This window comes from Condylostylus longicornis, unplaced genomic scaffold (genome assembly GCF_029603195.1).
Source record: "Condylostylus longicornis isolate FDR11 unplaced genomic scaffold, ASM2960319v2 ptg000040l, whole genome shotgun sequence".
NCBI classification, from domain to species: Eukaryota; Metazoa; Arthropoda; class Insecta; order Diptera; family Dolichopodidae; genus Condylostylus; species Condylostylus longicornis.
Genome location: NW_026578009.1, coordinates 5,281,325 through 5,293,871, shown reverse-complemented (window position 1 = coordinate 5,293,871; position 12,547 = coordinate 5,281,325). Strand labels below are relative to the sequence as shown.

Here is a 12,547-nt window from a genome sequence, read left to right as displayed (position 1 = left end):
ATGAATGAATTTGAAAAACAATTTTTTTTTTCTATATACTTACTGATTATTTTAAATAAAAATGTGATAACGCATAACTTGCCCATTATATTATCTAAAATAACAAAAAAAAATTATCGCTGCATATTCTGAAAGATCTTTATTGAAAGATTATGCGAATAGCTTTAGCTGCTGCCTTTGTTTAAATTTTCAAACATCAAAATTGTAAATGAAAAGCCAAGAACAAAACAATATACGCATAAGTACCTAAAAAACAAAAAAAACAAAAAAAAATATAAAGGGGCAACTAAATAGTTACCCTTAACCATTCGACATTATTGTCATATTTTATCAACCTTCTCAGCGTTATCATCATCATCATCAATATATCATATCAACTACTATCATAATCATGAGAATTATCACATGATGATGAATTGTAATATTTAGTTTCCATTTCTTTTTTTTATGCATGCATTTTTAGTGTTGATTTGAAGTACAAAATGATCTATTCTTTAATAATTTTCGAAGTAGAAATTTTCGAACTCCTCACATACATAATTGTATATTAGTGTGTGAGGATTTTATTCGGCTTGTTATTTCGTTTTTGTTTTAAACAAAACATTAAAATGAAAGAGAAAATACGCCTGAATTATTAAAATATGTTTTCCATGTACATCCATACATAAAATATATTATATATACATATTACATAATAGAATAATGGTAAGTACATAGGTACGTACTACAAATTAATGCTTGAATTATGTATGAATGTAATTTTTTTTTGTGTTTTTATTGTACTGATGAATTGGATACGATGTAAGTATAATTTTAAAAATCTAAATATGGAAAAAAAAATATAGAAGTAGATTGTGAGATGATCTTTAGAATGAGATAATCTTGAAGAATTTCACATCTCTATGATGATGATGAGATGAGTATGAAGATCTTTATGCAATGATATAATTTTGTCCTTTATATTTAATGCTTTCGTGTGTATGGCTGTTTGTGTGCTTATAGATTTAGATATGATTGTTAAATGCCATGTAATTTTGAAGTGATTTCTGTTTTTTTTTTATGTTGATAATTTTGTAATGCATGAATATAACAATGAAATTTTATGAAAACTTTTTTATGATATTTATCTTATAAAATCGGAACCTTTTTAATTCATGCGTATATATGCAAGGAATAACGATCAGTTTTATTATACTATTGTTATATATAAATTTGTACAATGATTCTATACTCCAAAATTCTTTATTTATTATTGCTTTCTTTTGCAAAAATTTTAATATAGTAATATTGAAAGAATTTTTATATTGTGAAATTGAACTAAAAAATTAGAAAATATTTGTAAAAAAGAGTGTTCTTTACCTAAAATTAGAATGTGAGTTGTTATATAGGAAAAGAATGAGAAGAATATTTAGAACTAGAACGTCTTTTCCTTCATTTTACAAGAAATTTAAATGTAATGATAATTTAGAAACCTACGTGGATCTTAACGAAATTGAAATTATGAACAATAATTTTGAACGTTGTAAATTCCGCAATTATTTTGGATTTATTCAGAAAAAAGCTATTAAGCTGTAAATATTAAATCAATTAAGTATTATAATTAACTAAATATAATTAAAGTGTTATATGATTTTCATAATATTTGGAACTCAATTAAAAATATCATAATTTATTGCATAAAATCTTTAAAATTTTAATCTATAATTTATTATCTCTTATTGTCATCAAAGTAATTGAATTCTGGAAAACAGGAAAAAGTTAAATATTTCGGAAAGCTTATTCTTCTCACTTCGAAATTATATTATTTTGAATACTTAAATGATTAATTTTTCTCCCTGTGAATAAAAGAATAATCATGCTCTTATAGTTAGAGTAATACGAAATAATGCTATTATAGTACTCTAAACTCCTTTTTGCAATAAATTCTTCTGTACGGGTGATTTTACTGGCCAATTTTTGATTGACAATAGGCGCATTGACATTTGTTTCAAGAAATTTTATTGAATTATACTAGCGTCATATGTACGTATAAATTCCTACAAATGCCATGGACAACCCAAAATGAACCGTTTTTTTTTTCTTAATGCATTGTCTTCTTTCTTTTCTTCTCATATACTTTTAATAATTCTATTATTAAAAAAAAATAATGTTTTATTATTCATTATTATGATTATATTATGCTTTCTATAATATTGTTATGTGTTTTGAAAGTTGTTGAATTTCTAACATTTTGTTGACAATTAGAATATAAAGACAAGAGAGAGAAAAAAAAATATATTGTAAAAGAAAAGATAATATTGAAGGACATTTCATAACAATCCTCTTCAATTCAATTCATAAGAAAATAACAATGAATTAAAAGACAACAAAAAAAAAAATAGAAAATCGAATGAACCAAAAAAAAATAATAACAATAAAAATTGAAATTTTCTCCTATGAAAACAAAAAACGAAAATCTAAAACGTTAAAAGATCGAGAAATGTGTCATCCTGATAACAACGAAAACTTTGCCTTACATTTTTCTTTTTCTTCTCTCTTTTTTTTACATTTTGCGGGTTAACAGTCAACTCTTCTATTTTAATGACATTTTTATTTATATATATATACATCTGCATATACAAGCATACACATTCATTTCTATAATGTATAGACATTTAAAAGGGACACTTTTTCACAAGAAAATTATAAATAAAAAAAAAACAACAAAAATTAATATCTTAATGGAAGCCGAAAATTCAATATAATTCAAAAAAAAAAAAAATAGAAAAAAGGATATAACAAAATTTTTTTTTGAAAAAGAGATTAAGTAAAACATAAAAATGTTAAAAGAAACTATAGATATTTATCTATGAATCCATACATAAAAAATAAAAAAGAAATTAAACAAAAAAAAAATTAGAACAGAAAAAAAACAAATTCTTATCAAAATCATCATTGTCATCAAAACACAAACTTTCCATATTAACACTTACTTTTTGCACGTATATATATATTTGTGTTTGTGTCTTTATTCAATAAAGAGTGTATGAGGACAATGTCTATATTAAATTGAAAAATAAAACCGAAAAGGAACAAAAAAAATGATATAAAACAACTGCTGTACACACAAACCGAGTCATACTAAAGTAAAAATTTTCGGTATAGCTAAAAGGTGTCGAATTCAAATTGAAAATAAAATTTTTGTATAATTATGTAGGTATATGATAGGAACAGTTAAATTAGAAAATAATTTTCAGATTTGTTGAAAAAGTTCAAGCTGTATAAATAATTGTAATAATTTTCAAAATTTAATCCGGCTTTCCAAAAGAAGGCAATACACTTTTAATGTTCTCAGTTCATTTCATTAAAACTGTTATAAAGAATATAATAGTTAATATAACAGTTTATATAACAGTTAATATAACAGTTTATATAACAGTTAATATAATAATATTTAATATAACAGTTAATATAACAGTTTATATAACAGTTATTATAACAGTTAATATAATTACAATATCAAATCTAGCTTTAAAATTAAAAATTTGTTAGTTTAGTTGGAAAATCTTTTGCATTCGAAAATTTAGCTTTAAAATTTTTTAAATTATATTTGGATATTTTATTGAATAAATTGTATAAAACAAAATTTTAAATAGTCGCCGTTAATAATGTAGAATAATTAAAATATGAATAAAAAACATTAAAATTTTACAACAATAATTCAAACAGCTTCTGAATTGCTAATATTACTCTGTAAATTAAAAAGCAAACTTTTATTTACTTCACATTTTTTATATTATATTTGAAATACAATAATCGTATTAGTTACATTACTAAAAATAATTACAACTTAACAATAATGTGGCACTGTTCTTATAATTTGTAACAAAATTTGTTATTACTTACTGCTAACATATTTTTCAATGTTTGATATACAAGTATGATAAACAAAAAGCAAGTTGAAAAGCAACTACTTAACATAAGTATGATTCAGTTGTAAATAAAATTATAAAAATTAAAATTACTCTATTAGATGAAATAAAATTTTCTCGAAAAAAAAACAAAATTAAGAATAAATAAAAAATGTCCTTTCTATCAATTCTTTTGCATTATAGCTACTTTGTCCATAAAATAAGATATTTGAGAATTTCTTTTTATTTCAAATTTACCCGAAAATATACAAAATAATTCAGATTGGTATAATGGAATGAAACGGTGATTGAAAGGGTTCAATAGAATAACCAAAAAACAAAAAAAAAATTACTCTTAAATTTGAAACATAAAATAATTTTGTTTAAAAGGATTTTATATTTATAGTTTTCTCTTTTATAACACAAACTACACAAACAAATAAACATATTCGAACACATTATTACATACATATAAAATAAAATTTAGTCCTTTAATATCCTTGATTTTATATAATAAATAAATTCAATGTTCCGTATAACAGAATTTTATATTTCTTTGTTTTGGAACAGAAATAGCCAACACTATATACAACCAACCAGATAAAAGATAACGGAATTTATTTTTCTTGTCTTCCTTGTTTTATTTCACTTTTATTTTTTTTTTGCGCTTACTTTAATGAACTGAAAGATTCGAATTGTCTGATTAAAAGGATTTTCATTTTTCATTGTTTGTTATTTTTTTTGTTATTATTTTTGTTATCCTTTTAATTTCATTTGTGTTATAAAATCGTTCATTTTATTATTTGATTTTTGTATTCACTGATTTGGTTTCGATTTCAATTTTAATTTTTAACACTTTGATAAAATATTTTAATTATTTTAAAATGAAATCAGAAAGGAATAAAGGAGTTAAAAAGAATTATAAATAAAATAATAATAAACACACACACACACATACAGGAAAACTAGTTAAATTCGATATAGAAAAGAGAAATTCAATTATAATTGAGTGTATGAATATTGTATTGTATTTTAAAAATAAAATAAATAAAATATAAAGGATAAAAGATTATCTGGTAATTGAAATTATTTTATCTTTTCTGAAAAATGATTAAATTGTATTCAGTCTGTTGAGTTTATTGAATTATTGCAAGAAAATATTTCATATGAATGAAATAATAGAATAAATATATTGCATGAATCGAATGATTCTTTTGTTAAATTCAATTTCATTACAATGTATGAGAATGAATTAAATATGAAATTTTAATTACATTAATATGATTAACAGGATTTTGTTAATGAACGTTTCAAACAATGAAATTTGACTTAACTATAAATGATGTCCGAATCATGTTTGAGAACACAATAACTAAGCGGAATTTAAAATATGAATTATAAACAGAATATATATGTATATCAATTGCGAGATAATTGATTCGATATAATATAAATTTTGTTGTTGCTTAAAATTTCTACGTAACATTTCAAATATGCTGGATTTCAAATATCTGTATCTATAATGAAATCAAAAAATTGTGTGTCCAATAAGCCGCTTATCTGATCATGAGAGAACTTTTAATCGCCATAGATTAAGAAAATAGCCGCACGATGTTTAAAAAAAATTTGTAAAAGCTTTCGGTTCAAGAATTATACAAAATTTTTCGAGCCTTTTTTAGCTCTATTTTACTATAACTAAAAGGCGACAAATGCGGTCATATTGCTGAAAAAAAGGATCTTAAACTTTTGTTTTGGAAGATTTTTTAAAATCAGTACCGAGAGGTCTTGAATTCTTATAAAGAAATTCAGAAATATATCAATATCAGTGTAATTAGATTTTGTATAACGCGCATATCTGATAGATTTTAATAGTATTTTGGAAGATGTTTATTAAGACGTCATTCGGGATTACAAGAGAGGCTTTAAAGTCACCGAAAATCTTAAACGTGAAAAAAATTTTAGTATATGATAGTAAATTCGAAAAGTACGATTTAAAGCATTTCACATTACATTTTCCATATTATATGCCAACGCATTTCTAGAAATTTTAGTCTGTCTTTACATGAGTGTGTATTTATTTTCACTAGTAGTCATTTGATAAATATTACCAGTTTTCAATATTAATATTTACAATAAAAATTTTTGCTTCTAGCGATACATTTTTTTTTTCAATACAACAAAAATCAGCTTTCATCCTGTAACACATTGAAATACGCGAGTAAAGAGTAAAGAAAATTTTTTAACTCTAACTTTCTATATATACCAAAAACAACAATGTATCAATATAGAGCGAGAGAGAATAGAGAGCCCAAAAAATATCAGAGATGATCGCTTAAATTACATTTTTATTTTTTTGTTTTTTAACACAGTCATTAAATTGAAATATAAGCTATAATTATTATTAAGGTTAAAAAACAAACAAATTATTTTTCACGATAAGATTTTTATCGATATTTTAATCCCATAGTTTTTTTTTTTGGTTTTTCTTTTTTATTTTATTCTTTTTTTATTTTTAGTTTTTCTTATACCTTACACTTCATCATCTCTCATTTTCTTTATTATTAAGTGCGGATAGAAGGGGTTAATTGTATTACAAATTTAAATAATCTGTTGAAATTTACAATTTTGTGTATACAAAGTAAGGGATGTTGGATTTGGTAGAAAATCTAATGTTTATATGGAAAATTTAAGAAATTCGAAAAAAAAATGTTTTTCTCTTTAAATGGTTAATTTTGATTTTTATATTAATTACTTGGTCATAGACCCGTTTCTGATTTGTTTAGCGCTCTAAACGGTTTTCAAATGTAAACCGAACCGCTTTCATGTAATCAACAATATGCCATAAATATTCTAAGTGACTCTCTGATACATAATGATTCTCTGAGTGCAAAATGCTTGTAAAACACATTAATAAAAAACATTTTATTTTTTAAAATTTAATTTTTTCATTACATTTTTAGAAGCGTCCTTTGCAAATCCTTACTTCGCACATATTATAGATCCGACGTTAGCTTACCTAATAACTAGCCAACAGTATTATAACAGTAAAATTAAATAATTTCTATATTTTAATAATTTACAGAAGAAACATAACATAATTTAATATAATTTAACATTTTAAATTTAAAAGAGAAAAATTATTTAACAAAATATTTTAGATTGAAAGATTTATTGGGAACAATTTTGGATTAAGAATCTTAATTTATAAATTCCGTTTGCGAGTGTTTTATTTACATCTTCTGTTAATCACATCATTTACATCTTCTGTTGCTATATTATGGTTTAATACTTCTTACAAATGAATTATGACATAATAAAAAAATTCGCCATTCTGAAAGGAATTGTTTATAAGAGGAAAGAAATTTCTTTATATTTGCTTCTCCATTTATGTAGCTTTATAAACTCCTATAAGTATGCAAAATTGTAACAATTTACAAGTTGTTTATATTATTCTCATTATACACTCAAAACACAAAGAACTTCTAAAATATTGAAAGTTTAAAACAATTTTTGAAATTTTTTCTTGTAATATCAACATTATTAAATAATTATGCTGAGGTAACGATCTTGACGCCTCAGTTTATTGGATTTCTTATTAATTAAAATTAAAAAAATTAATATTTAACAATAATTAATTCCAATAAAATTTGTTCAAATTCAAACTATAGCTTGGTAATATTTTATATAAATTTATTATTTTATTTTTAAAAATAAAATATTGCATTATTTCTAATTATAACATAAACTGAGCACTTATATTATATTGCTATACAAACCATGTATGTGTGTACGACATTTCGATAATTTATTTAATCTCAAATATTTTGAATGTTACTAAAACTGAAATTCATAAAAAAGAAAACATAAAAATTTTACATTTTGCAAAACAATTGCAATTGATCAAAAGTAGTATTTTTTTTGTATTCTTTTAGAGTAAAACGTAAGCGTTTTTAGTGAACACTTTTTTGACATAAAATAATTTACTTCAACACTTTAAAAAATATAAAAAAAATTTTTGCTTTTTTTCTCAGTCAACGAATAATTTATTTCACTTTTATATTATTTCTTTTATTTTTTTTTTATTTTTTCTATAAAAATGTTGCGCTAAATAAAATTATAAAAATAAAAATTAAAGTAAAAATTTTTAAAAAAGAATTTAATCACTATGCCTTTGGTCTAAAACTATTATCATAAAATATATTTAAAGATAATATACAGTGTGGCAGTGCAACATTAAAATTTTTGCTTCTTAAAAACATAAATTTTATACAATCCGTAAGATGCAAAATATGTTTATAAACATAAGACGAATTTATTCATTTTTATGTAACAGTGGTTCTCATACTTAGTTTTTATTGCAGAAGATTTTTTTACAATAGTATAAAATGGGACTTCGATTTTTTACGGACTGGGAAAGATGCAATAAAGAGGTGATAGCACCAAATTTAATATATTGATTTTTCGGTGGAAACGATTTTCTGCATATGGTAGGGAAGCTAAAATTTACGATGCTATTAAGCATGGTAGTGCCGGTCTGCGTGTACACGCGTGTATTTTATTTTCGTCCGAAGTTTCTACTCCTTTCTAATTTTCGAATAGAGAAATTAATAATTAAATATTCTTTTTTGTGAAAATTATAGTGGAACAAAAATTATATGTAATTAAATTTTATATATTAAAGTTTTTTGATTCAAAGTTCAATGCTTATTCACAGTAAAAATCCTTGCAATTACAATAAATTACAAAATACAGTTACAAAATCAAAATTTTCACTTTGAAATTTAAATTACACACTATTAATGGTAATCATAAGTATTTAATAATTATGATCTGTTCTAAGAATTGTTCAACAATTTTTCGATGAAAAACACCTTACGAAAATATTCCCAAAATATGGTTGACATTTACAATTTTTTGTAAAATTGTTACAAGCTTTAGTCTGAAGTCATTACAAAGACTTTTCAATTTTATAAATTGCGATACGTAGCATTACCGTACAACATGAATAGTTAATCAATAAACTGTTATACATTTACAAATCACTCTTAACTATGACTCTATTACGAAGCCCCTTAACATTTCATTTTGAATATCACATTATTATATTTTTACATAAGGAATTATTATTAATAATACAGTGTATTTATATAAATGCACACATGCATGTTATAAGATCAAACTGTTACTGTTATTTTGCTTTATGATTGGAAAATTGCATAAAAAAACACGTTTATATTTTTGAGCTTTATACTTTTTTTTTTTAGTTATACGTTTCAAATATAAATGAAGACCGTTTCCTTTTATACTAGTATAAATTTTCTATATATATATATATATATTGTCGTCAGAATTTATGTGATAAATTTTATTCTATATGGTTAAAAATTTTGTTAATAATTTTCCTTTGATTTTTAGAAGCTGTAAAAATGACTTTTAGAACTGCTTATTAGTTCAAGTTTAAACGCTTTAACAAAATATATACAGAAACATATATACATACACGTGCATTGAGTTCTTATTAATACAACTGTATAACACATACTATGTATAATACTTAAGAATAGTATTTTTAGTTTCATATTCCAACAACATGTTTAACATAAAATTAAAGAAGCTAATGTACATGTGTATGTGTACATGTGTATATGCATAGATTATATATAGTTTGGCATGGATGTGATAATGTATACACGTATGTTGCTATCTTGTGGAAAAATTTTTATATATAAAAGAAGATTATTGAATAAATGCGAATGTAAAGTAGTTTTATACTCGTATATCAAAATATGCAAAGCCTATTGTTACAATAACTGGAAAAATATAGGAAAAAAAAAACAAAAAAAAACAAAACAAAAGAAGAAATCCTGTGGATCAACATTTTTTTGTTTTTTCGGTTTTTGTTTTGTTTTTAGTGTGCCTTAAAGCTTTTTTGTGATGTATGGTTGGCCAATCTCATTTTAAGTATAATTCCATCTATTAAGTAAAAATATTATTATGAAAAATTGCACGTCCTGAATCAAAAATAAAATTCTTTTCATGTTTTTTTTTTTTTTTGTTGCTGTTATTGTTATACTGATATTAATTTCTGATGCTATATTCTCTTCTCTTACATACATTTACATATATATACCATAAGTAGTAAATTTGATGCACAATCAACTTAAGAACAAGAACAATAATAAAAAAATAGGAGAAAAATTTTTGAAAATTCCTTAAAGAAATACTTAACGGAACCTGTTTGCAAAATTTTTTTGTTATTATTCTTTTTACTTTTCATATTCTTTCTATATTACACCCGTTTGCATACAGTATAGTTTTCCTTTTCTATACTTATATTTTTTTTTCATAAATTTTAATTCAATATTCTTCTAAATAAATAAATAAGTATGTAAATTGTATATGTATGTATATGTTATATCCCATGTATATGCAACTTGAAATATGTGTATGTAATATGTATGACCGCTAAACAATATATGCATGTATAGCTAAAGAACAATAGGTAGAAGACAAGTGTTCAAAACTTGTACATACAACTTCTTTACAAAAAAAACAACAAAAAAAGAAAAAACCAAAAAATATCTGCAAAACTTACTGTGCACACTGTTAATCATATTTAAAGATCTTTGTTTGGTGATCAATTTTTTTATTACTGATATTATAAGCGCTTTTTTTAATAGCTCCCGGTTATATAATTTAAATATAATATATTGTGTACATATAAAATATTGTAACATATTATATTATATATGCATATATATATATATACGTTTTACAGTAAGAAAATTAATGTACGGAACTTTCAATATACTTTTAACTTAAAAAAAAAAAACAACAACAAAAAACAAAATTATCTTTTTAGGGGATTTTTTTTTACTTTTAAAATTTGTTCATTGCCTTAAACATTGAATGAAATAACAGAACAAAAAAAAAAAATAAATTTAATTCGTCTTTGCATTGTTTTTTTTTTTTTTCATTTCGCTCCCCTTCTTATACAAACGAACTACTATTCATTGAACACTATAAATGAAATTCAAATTCCAACAATTCAATGTTCAATCTGCAAGTCTAACAAGCACAACGTTTACAACTCCAACAATAATATAGTCTATCTTAATATGGCGGCAACCTGAGACCAACTCAAATCACGCAATATAAAACAAAGAAATCTCTTCTGACCGAACTCGATTCTGGAAATATCAACAGAACGGTATATGCTCCCCAACCTGAAGCAAGTATTTAAAAAATGGGCCTAATATATAATAAAAACAGATGCTTTCCAATATATAGGGGTCAGTAAGCTATTTTGCCCACCTCATAACGAAACTTAACTTAGAATTTACCTTATTAATAACCATGATACAGTTGGCCCTTAAAGTCAAATTCTTAAATTAAAATCAGAATATTTTACTTTGTAAAAAGTTTATGATTACAAGCATTTGTAACTTAACTGTAGTCAAATAACAGATATTACAAATTTAACAACGTAACCTGAAAATAATTTTTTGGAATTCTCTGAGAAATGATAACATATAAGCTCCGCCTCATAATTTTGGTTAGAATTCTTACATTTTTAATTTAAAGCACCATTTTTTTTCTTAAAAACAATTTAAAGATGACCTAAGTACAGTGTAAGGGTAATTAATATAAGGCGTGTATACTTCCAAGGCTTGTATATTTAAGAGCAACCAGAATTTTCATACACTATTTTAACAATTTAATATTTAAAATAACTTATTTTCATCACATTTTTCATCCCAGACCTCTTTCATATCACAATTCTTTGAGAAGTACTTTTGTAGTTCTAAAAATCGGAAGTTCGACTGTTTCCATGGATTTTAATAATTTTGTTTTTGTAATTTCCAATATTCTATCAATATATTGACTGAATACTTTTATATTATTATTATACTGTGTATAGGTATATAAAGTACCTACATAAAATGCACATCATTTAAGAATATTAAACCTTAAGAGAAATAATGTTCATCCTCAATATGAAAGAAAATTATAAAGCATCTCTTAATTTCTTTTTGAATATACATGCTTCCAATTTTAATATTTATAATAAATTTTTATTTCATAATTATTATATGAAATTTTCTCTTACTCCCCATATATTATTTTAAAATATTTTTTAGTTCTTATTTTATTTTATTTCTTAATATTTTATATAAAAAGTTTAATCAACTTTTAATGTATATGCAATTTTATTAAATTTGTTTTTGTTCTTTCTTTGTTTTTAATTATTTTAGCTTCCCGAATGCCATCATCACACACCTCGCCACAAGTATGTAGACCACATTTTCATGCACCGTTAACACCATGGTTGACAAGTGAACATAAATCATTTCCACCTGGTAGCCCTTGGGGTACACCATTTGCTTGTCCACAGGATCCACATCAGGATAAAGTTAGTCAAGTTCAAAATCATCAAGCAAGTCAACATGCATTTCCATTTCCACCGACACCACCAAAAGACTCAACACCGGATTCAATACAAACGGGTCCATCTGATTATCAGGTAAATTATTTATTTTTTTATTTAATTTAAAAATTTTCATTTAAATATATTGAATTTTTTTTATGTTTGTTTGAATAAAAGTATTTATTCAAATTATTACTGTAATTTTGGTTATTCAAGTTAATTTAAAGTT

General features: G+C 23.4%; 1 protein-coding gene across 1 annotated transcript in view; it reads left to right on the top strand.

Moving 5' to 3' along the window:
• The window catches only part of LOC129609542 (GATA-binding factor C), a 212,315-nt gene that overhangs the window by 83,684 nt on the left and 116,084 nt on the right, over positions 1-12,547 (top strand). Inside the window, exon 2 of the mRNA XM_055521515.1 lies at positions 12,146-12,414. Within this exon, the coding sequence (XP_055377490.1) occupies positions 12,146-12,414 (269 nt within the window). The remainder of the gene's footprint in view (positions 1-12,145; positions 12,415-12,547) is intronic.